Source organism: Neoarius graeffei, chromosome 17 (genome assembly GCF_027579695.1).
Source record: "Neoarius graeffei isolate fNeoGra1 chromosome 17, fNeoGra1.pri, whole genome shotgun sequence".
Lineage (NCBI taxonomy): Eukaryota > Metazoa > Chordata > Actinopteri > Siluriformes > Ariidae > Neoarius > Neoarius graeffei.
This window is the reverse complement of record NC_083585.1, coordinates 70,370,361-70,385,589: the sequence shown is the minus strand read 5'-3', so window position 1 is coordinate 70,385,589 and position 15,229 is coordinate 70,370,361. Positions and strand designations below refer to the sequence as shown.

The window sequence follows — 15,229 nt, the reverse complement described above, 5'->3', positions numbered from 1 at the left end:
TGTCACTGCATGTCCTTTCCTGCACTCGCCTCTCTGAGTTCAAGAACATGGTCCCGCCCACCACAACATCTGATTTGTTTGGCACAAGAGATATAGCCAATCGACACGCGCAGCTAAACACTCTGAACTGTTTCAAGGTGCCCGTATCAAGGTAAGGACACGCTGCTTTTCCCGCAATAAGTCACAAACACACAAGTTGCAAAAGCACAACATCATTATATGTTTACATTCTTCATCTACTACTCGTTAAAATTGTCCATTTGCATCTGTGTAGCCAGGCAAACTTAGCTTACGGAAGGAAGCACCTGAATTAGCCTACAACCAACTAGTCTCACTGAAACAGCATAACGTAGGCTGCAGTCATTTTTAAATCCCCGTCTGGAAACGTTGTGAATGTGTCAGTAGTTCTACTCGAACAGTAGAATGACAGCCATGCAGAGAGGTGGTCAAGGGAAGACGAAATAAAACGTAGTGTTCGTGTTCTGTAGGCTAGCGCAAGCCTAGCCTACAGAAGGCTATTTGTTATGGTGATGAGTAAACTTCATGCCGTGACTCGTGCTCAAAAAGCGCATTGCACTTGTATATGTTAGGTAACTTTATAAAGCGCTGTTTGAACATTTAAACACGCCAGGTGTGACTAGTATTTATAATTCTTGCGCAAGTGATTCTCCTCGCTAGCGCTTCTGATTCGGAAAGCGATATACTCTTAAAGGAGCAGCCGCTCCTAATAGGGAGTGATAGCCGACTTTACTGTATGTTTGATTTGACTTTTAAAAAAATGCTGCAGGCAGCTCCCTACACTTGATGTGTTATTTAAAAACTACTTGAAGTTGGTAAGTCTTACTTAGTTCTTAGTGTAAATGAATCCAGAGTGTATTTTCATTTATTTTCCACTGAAAATGGTGAGCTGTAATATAGTAGGGAGTGATTTATTTTTTTATTGGTGAATATTTATTTTATTATTATTTTATTTCTCATTTTATTCTAACTAATGTTTGACTTTATTGTACAAATGCTGCTGGCATCTCCCTGCACAAAATTTCATGTTCAATTTTACAATTAAACATACATTTCATGGATATGAAGGTCTGTGTCAGTGTGTGCTATGTTTAATTTCATGTGAATTATAATGTTTACATTTATCGGTTGCACATATCGGTATCCCAATTCCATAATAATCGGTATCGGTATCGGCCCTGAAAAAAACATATCGGTCGATCCCTAAGAGCGATACTGCACATGGTGAATATATTACCTTATATGGTATACGAGTCATTCTCAGACTATAGTGATAAACCCACCCCTTAAAATTATTGATCATGGAGTAGTTTAAAATTTTCAAGAACCCACACAACAGACATCACCTTTTTATTGCCGAGTTGCACGGTTTTACAGACTTTTGTAAATATTGAAAAGATATTCATTATTAGCTTATCCAGCTGACAGGTGAGGAGTTTAATGCCATCATGTGTCGTTCATCATCCGTCAGTCGTCCACATTTCATGAAAATCACTTCTTCTCTCTCAATTCTTCAGGAATTTTTATTCTTTTTGGCAGGAAGGTAGGTCTGCCTGGGGTGCATATAGGTTCTATCCAAACTTGCATAATTGCAATTAATAATGAAGATATGGAGTAATTAAATCAATCCCTAACGAGCAGTTTTCACACAAATCACTTCTCCCTCAATTCTTCACCGATTTTGATTCTTTCTGCCATGAAGGTAGGGGAACCTAGGGTGCATAGAACTTCTACCCAGATTTGGGCTGGAGTGAGCTATGCCAGCATTGATGGTCTCATTTATATTAAATGTTATGAGTTTGAGGCCGATCAGATATGCAAATTAGCAGAATCAAGTCATTTTTTAATCATATTCATCATTGAATTAAAAAATAAACAAACAATCCTTATACCTGCATTTCATCTCATTGGGATCAGCTTTTTTGAAATGAGTGAGTGTTTTAACCAGCGCTGTGCGAGCATTCCCTCCAGACGTTATTCCTTTACTCTGAAATTCTGTTTCTTCTGGTCAACCATTTAGATCCATCACTAGAGTTACACCTCTCAATTTAACGGTAAAATAATTTTTACCCCCAAAAAGAAGCATTTAACAGAATAATTTATTGCTGATGGTATGATTAATGATGTGTGTGTTGACGCCCTCTTGGAAGAAAAAAATCTTTAATGGAAATTTGAATACGATAATTAATAACTCCACTGCCATAAAGTAATTAAAGTACACCACATTAAAGATGAAACATTGTACATTGGAATAGGGATGTTAACCGATGACCGTTTGACCGGTGGTTGACCGAATCAATGTCAACCGGTTAATTTTTTTTTTGATTGTTGGTTAAAAAAAAAAAAAAAATCAATTGTTTTGAAGCTGCCGATTTTGGAGCAGAGAACCTGGAATTCTGTGTTGTAAACGCACAGGGCATGCCATGCGGTGTAAGGATGACAGCTGACAAATCAGAAACGCGTCTGTGAAGATTCTCAATCATCCAGGTCATAGTAAACTGTGGGTGGTAGAAATGGGCAACTGGACTTGTTTGAAGATTCTTGAAAACGTTTCACCTCTCGTCCAAAAGGCTTCCTCAGTTCTGTCTGACTAATAGGGAGTATCAAATATTTATCCTCTCCTGGATCAGAATTCTGATGACCAGCTCATCTAAGGTGTCATTGAGGCATCATTTTGGTGTGGGTCACTGGAGGCTGGGTGTGAACGGCGAGTCATTAGGGTGATCAAAGGATTGTCCGTTAGGGTGATCAATGGCAATCTGACTCTCTCTGTCCTCCTGCGAGTCACTGAAAACAGCTGGGTCCTGGTGTACACCCAGCCGTCTGGGAAGAGTGTCCAATACCGCCTTGTAGATGGCTGACAAATGATGTCTTAGACCCCCACCTCTGTTCAGTGATGGCTGTTCCAGGTTGACAAAAATGGCTTCTTTAACTCCTCGCTCATACCAACGATCCTCTCTGGCTAAAATGCGTACATTACAATCCTGAAATGAGTGTCCTTTGTTGTTAAGATGAATGTAGACAGCCGAGTCCTGGCCTGAGGAGCTGGCTCTCCTGTGTTGGGCCAAGCGCCTGTATAGCGGTTGTTTGGTCTCACCAATATACGAATCCGTGCAATTCTCACTGCACTGAATGGCATACACTACGTTGTCCTGTTTGTGTCTGGGTATTCTGTCCTTAGGGTGGACCAGTTTCTGCTTCAGAGTGTTACTGGGTCTGAAATGTACCGGAATGTTGTGTTTGTAGAAGATCCTCCTGAGTTTCTCAGATAGACCAGAAATGTAGGGAATGACAATGTTCTTGGGTTTGTTCCTGTTATCATCCTTGTCAGTTATGTTCCTTTTTATGCTCTTTAGGAAAGCCCAGTTGGGATAACCGCAATTCTGAAGTGCTTTCTTGATATGATTCTGCTCCTTCTCTTTTCCCTCTAATGTTGTAGGAATGTTCTGAGCCCTGTGTTGCAAGGTCCTAATGACCCCCAATTTATGTTCCAGTGGGTGGTGAGAGTCGAAAAGTAGGTACTGGTCTGTGTGTGGGGGTTTCCGGTAGACCAAGGCTTCTGTCTTGTCTAATGTGTACATCACAATCCAAGAAGGCTAGATTATTCCCACTGACATCCTCCCGAGTGAAGTTGATGTTGCTATCCACTGCATTGATGTGTTTCGAGAAAGCTTCCACCTCCTGGATTTTGATTTTAACCCAGGTATCATCCACATATCTAAACCAATGGTTGGGAGCAACTCCTGCAAAAGTGGTCAAAGCTATATGTTCCACTTCCTCCATGTATAAATTGGCCACAATAGGGGACACTGGTGAGCCCATGGCGCATCCATGCTTCTGTCTGTAGAAACTTTCATTAAACTGGAAATAAGTGGTAGTCAGGCAGAGGTCAAGCAGGGTCTGCCTGACTACCACTTGTTTCCATATAGCTTTGACCACTTTTGCAGGAGTTGCTCCCAGCCATCGGTTTAGATACATGGATGATACCTGGGTTAAAATCAAAATCCAGGAGGTGGAAGCTTTCTCGAAACACATCAGTGCAGTGGATAGCAACATCAACTTCACTCGGGAGGATGTCAGTGGGAATAATCTAGCCTTCTTGGATTGTGATGTACACATTAGACAAGACAGAAGCCTTGGTCTACCGGAAACCCCCACACACAGACCAGTACCTACTTTTCGACTCTCACCACCCACTGGAACATAAATTGGGGGTCATTAGGACCTTGCAACACAGGGCTCAGAACATTCCTACAACATTAGAGGGAAAAGAGAAGGAGCAGAATCATATCAAGAAAGCACTTCAGAATTGCGGTTATCCCAACTGGGCTTTCCTAAAGAGCATAAAAAGGAACATAACTGACAAGGATGATAACAGGAACAAACGCAAGAACATTGTCATTCCCTACATTTCTGGTCTATCTGAGAAACTCAGGAGGATCTTCTACAAACACAACATTCCGGTACATTTCAGATCCAGTAACACCCTGAAGCAGAAACTGGTCCACCCTAAGGACAGAATACCCAGACACAAACAGGACAACGTAGTGTATGCAATTCAGTGCAGTGAGAATTGCACGGATTCGTATATTGATGAGACCAAACAACCAATATACAGGCGCTTGGCCCAACACAGGAGAGCCAGCTCCTCAGGCCAGGACTCGGCTGTCTACATTCATCTTAACAACAAAGGACACTCATTTCAGGATTGTAATGTACGCATTTTAGCCAGACAGGATCGTTGGTATGAGTGAGGAGTTAAAGAAGCCATTTTTGTCAACCTGGAACAGCCATCACTGAACAGAGGTGGGGGTCTAAGACATCATTTGTCAACCATCTACAAGGCGGTATTGGACACTCTTCCCAGACGGCTGGGTGTACGCCAGGACCCAGCTGTTTTCAGTGACTCACAGGAGGACAGAGAGAGTCAGATTGCCATTGATCACCCTAACGGACAATCCTTTGATCACCCTAATGACTCGCCGTTCACACCCAGCCTCCAGTGACCCACACCAAAATGATGCCTCAATGACACCTTAGATGAGCTGGTCATCAGAATTCTGATCCAGGAGAGGATAAATATCTGATACTCCCTATTAGTCAGACAGAACTGAGGAAGCCTTTTGGATGAGAGGTGAAATGTTTTCAAGAATCTTCAAGCAAGTCCAGTTGCCCATTTCTACCACCCACAGAAATCAGAAACGCCCATTCAGTCATGTCCCGCCCTCCCGCCCCAGTTAAAGACAGCTGACAAATCAGAAACACCCATTCAGTCATGTCCCGCCCCAGTTGAACACAGCTGCCACTCGGCGAAAAAAGTGTAGACACAGGCTTTTTAGCTTACAAATTACTATTCTGTTTTTTTTAATTATTATTAGAAGGCACATGGAGTTTAGTCCTGCCTTGGCCAGTGCATTCTGAAAGTATGTTTCGGTCTGTAGCCAACAATGCATGTTATTGTAGATCAGATCTCTCCACGCAAACTAAAGGCGCAGATGCCGACTTTTTCACGGCTGAATCGCGCAGATCCGATTTTTTTTTTTTTTTAGGGGGGGCGTTGGAGTGTCTGAAAAATTTCATCAGAGTAAATTCTGTATCAAATTATTAATTATTCTGTATTAATTATTTAGTAATTTTAATACAGAATTTACTCTGATGAAATTATTCAGACACTCCAACGCCCCCCCTAAAAAAAAAAAATCGGATCTGCGCGATTCAGCCGTGAAAAAGGCGCGCCGTTTGCATCCGTGTTTAAACTTGTAGGTTAACCGACTTTAACCGGCTAATGAGGCTCGGTGGTGGGTCAAGATTTTTTTTTAGTTTTCGCCATCCCTACATTGGAATACTGGAAACAACACATCACAAATAAAGAACTTCATGGAGAACTTCCCTGAATCTCAAAACCATCCAAAAATATCGACTGAGATTTGCAGGCCATTGTTGGCGCAGTACAGAGGAACTTGTAGCTGATGTGCTTTTATGGCAACCACCTCAAGGGAGACGTGCCAGAGGAAGACGTGCAAAAACATACATAGACCAGTTACTTGAGGATACTGGGCTCACATATGACAAACTCCAAATTGCCAACAGAGATGATTGGAAGACTCGTGTCAGTGGATGCTGAGCAAAGTCCAGTATATTGTATATCAGTTACTTGTTCTGAAAGAGCGTCATTACAGACCAAATTTCAGAAAAGGATACGAAAACGGCTGGAACAGAAAGTGTTCATGTTCTGAGAAGGACTCTATCTCCGAATAAACCGGAGGAAAGTTATTCATCCAGACTCTGAAGGATTCAGCGCCAGCAGCAGATCGAAGGCCGTTCTGTCCACCTGAAGATCCTCATTAATATTTAAAACACTGTGGGACGGCTTTACAGTTTATTTTTACGCACGCACACACACACACACACACACCTGAGAACCCGACTGTCAGAACACCTTAGTCAGGAGGGAAAAAAGTGTGTAGCTGCGAGAGGAAAACTCATTTACAGCTACAGATCCACTACAGAGAAACTATTTTAATGAAGAAATCAGACACGCACAAAAAATTAAAAATGCATGTGAGATTTACTTTTGAGTACAAAAGTTTGTACACCCTTAGCAACAACAACCCAAAGCCATCTATAGTAATATAGTGTGTGGTGTTGGGTTTCACCACCGGTCCTCTATTATCACATAAAAATTGCTAAAGTGTATGCTAATTTTATATATATGTGGCACGGTGGTGTAGTGGTTAGCACAGTCGGTCACCTCACAGCAGGAAGGTTCCGGGTTCGAGCCCCATGGCCAGTGAGGGCCTTTCTGTGTGGAGTTTGCATGTTCTCCCTGTGTCTGCGTGGGTTTCCTCCGGGTGCTCCGGTTTCCCCAACAGTCCAAAGACATGCAGTTAGGTTGACGTGGGGCGGCCTTGGGCTGAGGTGCCCTTGAGCGAGGTACCGAACCCCTGACTGCTCAGTGGGCGCTCTGGTGTGGCTGCCCACTGCTCTGAGTGTGTGTGTTCACTGCTTCAGATAGATTAAATGCAGAGGATGAATTTCACTGTGCTTGAAGTGTGCATGTGACGAATAATAAAGGTTTCTTCTTCTTCTTCTATAGTGAGTTTGAAAGTTTGTACACCCCCTTTGTGAATGTGATGTGATTATTATAAAGTTATTAGCGAATAATCACCTTTATAACTGCATCGTGTTATGGTGTAATATTCACCATTTCGTTTGATCTGATGTCAAGCATTTTGTCATTTTCTTCAACACATAGAGGCTTAGGGAGGTCTACTTCACACTACATGTTTTGGATTGTTGACTAATTCCAGGATGTTCACATATTTCCTTTCTGGCTGGCTGGCTGGCTGGCTGGCTTCCTTCCTTCCTTCCTTCCTTCCATCCATCCATCCATCCATCCATCCATCTTCATGGTTTTCCCCAAAGCGTTTTAGCGTATCGGGCCCAACCCACTTGCTCTGCCTGCCGATACGCTTAGTCGCTTTAGTTAAAATCCGATACGCTTAGATTTATATCGATATGTTAAATTTCCTACCCACAAGTAACTCGATACACAGGAGAGCAAATAACAGATCCATTTACATACTGATTGATATTTGTGTTAAACAAGCTGCCTTTTTTTTCCCAATGTTTGTGTTGATTCTGTCAAAGTAATATGTCCGCGTGGTATGATGTAAACAAACTGTAATCTGTTGGCTGTGTCAAGATCACTTGTTCAAACCGTCCAATAAAAATATCGAAAGAAAACGTCAGACATCCCGGAATTTTCCGATTCATTATAAGCGATCTCATTGGCTGCCGATGTTGTCCCCCACCAGACGGACAAAGCCGACTGATTTTAAATCACAAAAGTTTGACCTAGTCTATTATCATTATGGCTTCGATCAAAGATTGGTTGACTAAACGTCGACAAACCCACGTGAGTGATGGCGCACAAAACCAGACAACTGTCACAACAACGAAAACGTCGTCAATTTTGATCGCAGTGACTGGCTCAAAAAGCACAACTACTCTGTCCACCGCCACGACAGTGTCTACGCCAGCGTTCTCTCAGTGCCAGAACTGATCAGGCCTGTGAGCTTCCTTCTCACCATCTATCTGCTCTGTGCTGGAGTCGAGCTGACTGACAGGATACGTCCTTCCTGTGTCCAAGGAGAATTAATCTGCTTTAAAGGAGTAGAAAACTTAATTCATTAGTTTGGGTTTACAGAAAGATTATGTACTTATAAACACTCTCACGGCGGCACGGTGGTGTAGTGGTTAGCGCCGTCGCCTCACAGGAAGAAGGTCCGGGTTCGAGCCCCGCGGCCGGCGAGGGCCTTTCTGTGTGGAGTTTGCATGTTCTCCCCGTGTCCGCGTGGGTTTCCTCCGGGTGCTCCGGTTTCCCCCACAGTCCAAAGACATGCAGGTTAGGTTAACTGGTGACTCTAAATTGAGCGTAGGTGTGAATGTGAGTGTGAATGGTTGTCTGTGTCTATGTGTCAGCCCTGTGATGACCTGGCGACTTGTCCAGGGTGAACCCCGCCTTTCACCCGTAGTCAGCTGGGATAGGATCCAGCTCGCCTGCGACCCTGTAGAACAGGATAAAGCGGCTAGAGATAATGAGATGAGATTAAACACTCTCATGACGTGAAGTTGTCCAAATGTGTCAAATATAGCATAATTTCAAATAATAATCATAAGCAGTTTTGGCAGTGTGATGTCACTGGGATCCATTTAACAAAAGGCGGCTCCGGATTATTCTTTTGTTAAAGGCTCACAGTGACATCACACTGCCAAATACGCTTATCGTTATTATTCCAAATTATGCTGCATTTGACACTTATTAACAAATTCTCTTCATTAATGTGTTTATAAATACATAATCTTTCTGCAAACTTAAATGCATGAAATAAGTTTTCTTTTCCTTTAAATATGTTTTAATCTTAATCTAGTCCATTTAATAAAGTGCCAAAATTTAAACTTTATAATATGCAGTTGCCTGACTTTTCTTTTCAGTGCATCTTAGTTCTACATATATTACGGTAATTGCATCAGAAACATTCTAAATCATTACAGTTATAGTAATACAGCAACTTATTTTAAGGTGGCAGGTCTTAGGTTCAGATCCCTTTGTGATCAACAGGAGGTCATGATGATCGATTCTCTTCATTGGGTTGCATAAGACGGAGCAAAACACTGGTCATATCTTCATGCACATTTTTGTTACAGCACAACTTGATCATAGATAATTAAGGGATCCCTGTAGATTTTCAGTCGATCATGGACCTCAGTAATCAATAACAAAACAGTTTAACCTGCATGTTGAACTTTAAGGTGAAATTTCAAATGTGTTTACATTAATACTATTCAGGTCAGAAATCATTGAAACACTGTTAAAATCTATCCTATAATCATCATGGATCTAAAACCTCTCAGAGACCCTGAAAATGCACCTGAGAGCATCGATTTTCAAAACATTTTCCGTGGGGGCATGCCCCCGCACCCCCCTAGTTTCACTTCGCACCTTCTGCGCTCACTTTCGCGCCAGTGGCGCTCAATTGTCTGTGTATTATCATGCCAGAATTTAGGGCTTTAATTTTTTTCTGAGAAAACACTGATCTGTAGCCGCTTATCCTCTCCAACAGGGTCGCAGCCAAGCTGCAGCCTCTTTCTGGCATCTTGGAATTTTATTTATTTACATGTTCACTGTAGACCACAAAAACTCATCAGGTTGGGGGTTACAAACTTTTGTACTCCTTAACTACTGTATTAACTACCTGTTCATCATGTTTATCAGCTCCACTTACGATACAGGTCGTGTTGTAGGTGTTACAGTTACTGACTGTCGCTCATTCATTGCTGTGCATAAAGTATTGACACCCACCTCCAACCAGTCCATCGGTGTAGAAGAACCTCCACGGGCAGGAGTGATTTGGATGGACCCACAGCAGTGGAGAATTTTCCCGGATGAAGTGATGAAATTTGGCTCACCTCACGGTGATAAAGATTCACTGAAGCTCATCTTTATGAAAAGTGGTGTGTCTGCTGCATTGTGTTTATTGACTCAGGCGAGGAGAGGGTGAGGTTCATCACAAAAGAAGAAGACTTTATTTTGCCACAACCAAATCCATAGAAACGTCATTTAAATGGCAAAAAGAAAGTCGGTGCAGCAATATTTGCAAGTGGGTGCCTCGCGTGTGTGGTTGACGCAGGTCCACCCTGAAGCTGGAGTGAAGAACATTCTGGATCTGTCAGATCGCTCAGCTTAACTCATGAATAAGCGATGATGTGGTCAATATCACGACCTCATGCTGTTCAAACATTATCCTTTAATAAAATATGAGCAAACTATTTTCAAGCACTAAAGCCTTCCTGCCCACACTAACAGGATTCTTTACACCACACTTATGAGCTCAGATTCTGAGAAATAAAACTGTCCCTGGATTTCTGTGGGATCTAACAAACTGATTCATCTCCAATCATCGAGATAACACTCGTGAGGAATCACACGCCTGAGGAACTTCCCTGATCAGCATTCCATACACACAGAGATCCACAGAAATGCTTCAGTTAATAAAACCTGAACACTGAAAACCACTTCATCTGGTCCAAGCTGCATTTTAACCTCATTATACGTACAGCACCAAAAAAAACCCACAACCTTCACGGTCCATATGTCTGACACTCCTGATCTAAAGAGACAAGCCTGAAGCTAACCAAGAAATTCAGAACTTACCCTTCAAGGTTTCTGTAATTTAGGGTTCCTTCAGTCTGTTTTCACTCAGTGTCCTTCAACACACTGCTCGGTTCTTCAGGTTCTTCCTCAACAAACAGATTTACTCACCATTCTGAAGCTGCTGCTGGACCCCAACCTCCAAACTAATCAACTTCTCTATAAAAATAGTTTCTTACAAAGAGCCACATTGTAAGGGGAAACCATGGCCTAATGGTTAGAGAAGCAGCTTTGGGACCAAAAGGTCGCTGGTTTGATTCCGTGGACCAGCAGGACTGGCTGAAGTGCCCTTGAGCAAGGCACCTAACCCCCAAGTGCTCCAGCAAGAGTGGTGGCATACCTTGTGTCTGATTAGCCAAAGAAAAGCTGATGATGTGATCATCAGCTTGGGTGATGCCCTTCACACATCGAGGTTAATGACCTTTATGATCCATCAACACTATGGAATTCATCAGAAATGTGTTCTCTTATGGAGAAACATCTAATATACAGTACGTGGAAACGATGGATACTAAAGTTCTTCAGAGCACACTGAGGGGAAACATCTCCAGATCTTCAAACACTTACATCTATAAGTAAACACCACAGCGTCCTGAGGGCCAGACAAAATAATTATACACACACTTTAATAGGAACGTGTTGTTGATTCTAAGATCCCTGTTCTTGGCTGCAGGAGTGGAACCCAATGTGTTCTTCTGTTTTCTGTTGCATGCTGAGATGCTTTTCTGCTCACCACGGTTGTAAAGAGTGATTATATGCGTGACTATATCCTTCCTGGCAAAAGAGTTAGAACCACCTTGAATCTGTCCATTTCCCTCTGACCCTCTCTTATCAACAAGGCGTTTGTTTCCACCCACAGAACTGTCGCTCACTCACTCAGTGTTTTTTGTTTTCTGCACCATTCTGTGTAAACTCTAGAGACTGCTGTGTGTGAAAACCCCAGGAGATCAGCAGCTTCTGAAATACTCAAACCAGTCCATCTGGATCAAACCAACACCCAGACCACAGTGAGAGAAAGAAAGTCACACTGTGAGATCACAATGTTTCCCGTTCTGATGTTTGAACATTGTGAACATTAACTGAAGCTCTTGGTTTGTATCTGCGTGATTTGAGGCATCGTGCTGCTGTGGAGGGATCGGCTGATTACACAACTGCAGAAAACAAACAGCAGGTGGATGTGGGGTGTTCCTAATAAAGTGGCCGGTGAATGTCTATATCCACACAAAACACACACGCCGCTCCTTTATTAACTACAGTGCACATCGTCTATTAACATCAAGTGACCTGTGGCATTAACACTGAAACACCCACCTCGTTAGTGAATTCCTCACAGTTAGTGATGCACATCATATTTTAGTGGTGTAAAAAAACACAAGTTAAAAAGCCTCTGAAAAGCACATTTTGATGTTACATAGTTAATAAACGACTCGTGCAAAAGAACTGATTTGTATCGTCCAATCAGCTGTCAGTTACCCGATGATCACCGGGATAATCTCCGAAAAGCTTTGACGTGTTGGTGTGACGCGTTACACACCGAGACACCGTGTGAGTGTTGTATTGTGACGCTTGTTTTCGTTTATTTCTGTTGGACGCTTGACGCAACAGCGACAATAAAACACAGCAATATTTAGACAGTTTAACGATGCGTGATACATATCGGGAAATATTACACATCCAGGACACTTTTTCGATGGAATAAAAACATGTGCTCTGTTCCCTTCCAGCAGGTTTTGTTCATCTGGTTTGATAGCATGCAATATTGTTAGCATATCGCTTATCCTACGTGTATCATGTCAGTCTACCCAATGGAGAATGAGCGTTGAATATGGGTTACGATATTGCATGGTTGTCAAGACAACATGATGTCACACTTCGGCCACGTAAAACTTCCGTGCTAGCAGGCGACTGTGACAATTTGTAAACAAACATGGCCGCCAGGTTTGCTTCGTTACAAAATACAGAAGATTTTGAGAGAATTTTGAAAGAGAAAGATGCATTGAACACCTGAAAGGAATGTGTATGGATAATAATAATAATAATTACAACAATGGCTTTTTTCGTGGTCTATCAGATCTATTCCAGTCAGTGAGCATGATACATCTGATAGACCACAAAAATAAGCCAGACGATATTATTTAAATAATGTACACCCAATAAATACACAGATATAGAAAATAATTTAAAGAAAGAAAGCTATTAAACGGCACTGAAACCAGACGATAACCACAAAATTCATGGAAAAACATGTCGCAGTATGAAATGTGAGAAAATATATGATGATACTGACCGATATTGTATCATATCACTCAGCCCTAATGTGCGTTTCTGGGTCTGTAGCGTTCACTTTCTGTCCACGTCACAGCAGCAAAAAATCACGTCATTGTTATGATACATGAACTTCACACCATACGGATTTATTTTAAAAGAATATATGTAATATATCGCGATACTGAGATATCGTATCATATCATTCAGCCCGTGTGTGTGTGTGTGTGTGTGTTGTGCTCATCTTCATTTTTCACACCTTCTTGTGCTACTTGTCACACTGTTTGCACTGTGTGTGATCATGTGTGGAAAGAGTTGTGTCTGTAGTTGATCCCAACACGCGTGTGTGTGTGTGTGTGTGTAAGATGTTGATCTAACCTGGCGTTGGAGCTGTTCCAGTAGACGGCGTGTCTATCTGAGGGGGGAATCCTGTCCTCTGTCCACACACACTCCAAACACAACATGGCAAACACCAACACCTGAACCTCCATTTGGGAGTCACACCACATCAAGGATCTTCTGTTTATATATAAATTTTTAAAAAATCTTATTTGGAGCAGAGGAACATCACAGGAACCCTGTAATGAAGCGTGTGTTCATCCATGAGGACGTCGATGATCAGATCTTATTCGTGGACATTCCTGGAGGGTGAAGTGCTGCGAAGTTCCTCAATCCCATCCGCTTGTCCTGAAGTGAAGCTCAGCGTGTGTGGAGGAGGATCTCCAGATGTCTTACAGCGCATGATCGATGATTTGCATGGAGAATAAATTCACAGACCTCATGCCTCCTTCTCCTCAGTCTGGAGGAAGTTTAAATGCAGGAGCTCGGTGATGGTTCAGTTTGTTCCTCTGATTCCTCACAGTGCCTTCCAGATCAGAGAGAGAGCTTTCCTTCACCTCATGGTTGTTTCTCCTCTCACACACTCCTGCAGTGATCCACAAGCTGTGACGATGTTTAAATCTCCCCGCAGTGTGTGTGTGTGTGTGTGTATGAGTGTGTGTGTGAGAGAGAGAGAGTGTATATGTGTGTGTGTGTGTGTGTGAGAGAGTGTATGAGATAGTGTGTGTGTGTGAGAGAGAGTGTATATATGTGTGTGTGTGTGTTGAGCATCACCGCGGACTGCCGACCTGAGCGCCTCAAACCTCCTCTCACACCACACGCGATTCTGATTGGCTATTTACAGCGACCAATAAGAACCATTAGGGGGCGGGGTTTATTTCGAGCTCGTGCTGATCAGAATTGGCGGGAAGGAAGGCGGTGCTCTCTCGCGCTTCCTGTGAGGAAACAGCCTGCGCTCGCGCTCCAGTCCCAGCGCTGCTAACTGCGAGCCGGTTTATTCATTAAAACACTGCAGACAATTAAACCGGTTTATTCATTAAAACACTGCAGACAATTAAACCGGTTTATTCATTAAAACACTACAGACAATTAAACCGGTTTATTCATTAAAACACTGCAGACAATTAAACCGGTTTATTCATTAAAACACTGCAGACAATTAAACCGGTTTATTCATTAAAACACTACAGACAATTAAACCGGTTTATTCATTAAAACACTACAGACAATTAAACCGGTTTATTCATTAAAACACTGCAGACAATTAAACCGGTTTATTCATTAAAACACTGCAGACAATTAAACCGGTTTATTCATTAAAACACTGCAGACAATTAAACCGGTTTATTCATTAAAACACTGCAGACAATTAAACCGGTTTATTCATTAAAACACTACAGACAATTAAACCGGTTTATTCATTAAAACACTACAGACAATTAAACCGGTTTATTCATTAAAACACTGCAGACAATTAAACCGGTTTATTCATTAAAACACTGCAGACAATTAAACCGGTTTATTCATTAAAACACTACAGACAATTAAACCGGTTTATTCATTAAAACACTGCAGACAATTAAACCGGTTTATTCATTAAAACACTACAGACCCTAAACCGGTTTATTCATTAAAACACTGCAGACCCTAAACCGGTATATTCATTAAAACACTACAGACAATTAAACCGGTTTATTCATTAAAACACTACAGACAATTAAACCGGTTTATTCATTAAAACACTACAGACAATTAAACCGGTTTATTCATTAAAACACTGCAGACAATTAAACCGGTTTATTCATTAAAACACTGCAGACCCTAAACCGGTATATTCATTAAAACACTGCAGACCTTAAACCGGTTTATTCATTAAAACACTGCAGACCCTAA

The 15,229-nt window shown here is 42.0% G+C and overlaps 2 protein-coding genes across 2 annotated transcripts in view; both read right to left on the bottom strand.

Moving 5' to 3' along the window:
• Positions 1–1,277, bottom strand: part of rps8a (ribosomal protein S8a) — a 403,017-nt gene extending 401,740 nt beyond the window's left edge. The window contains exon 1 of the mRNA XM_060897967.1: positions 1,274–1,277. Coding sequence (XP_060753950.1) covers positions 1,274–1,276 — 3 coding nt within the window. The 5' untranslated portion in view covers position 1,277. The remainder of the gene's footprint in view (positions 1–1,273) is intronic.
• efna2a (ephrin-A2a) overlaps positions 1–13,488 on the bottom strand; it is a 179,415-nt gene extending 165,927 nt beyond the window's left edge. Inside the window, exon 1 of the mRNA XM_060897969.1 lies at positions 13,376–13,488. Coding sequence (XP_060753952.1) covers positions 13,376–13,488 — 113 coding nt within the window. The remainder of the gene's footprint in view (positions 1–13,375) is intronic.
• Between the last annotated feature and the right edge of the window lie 1,741 nt (positions 13,489–15,229).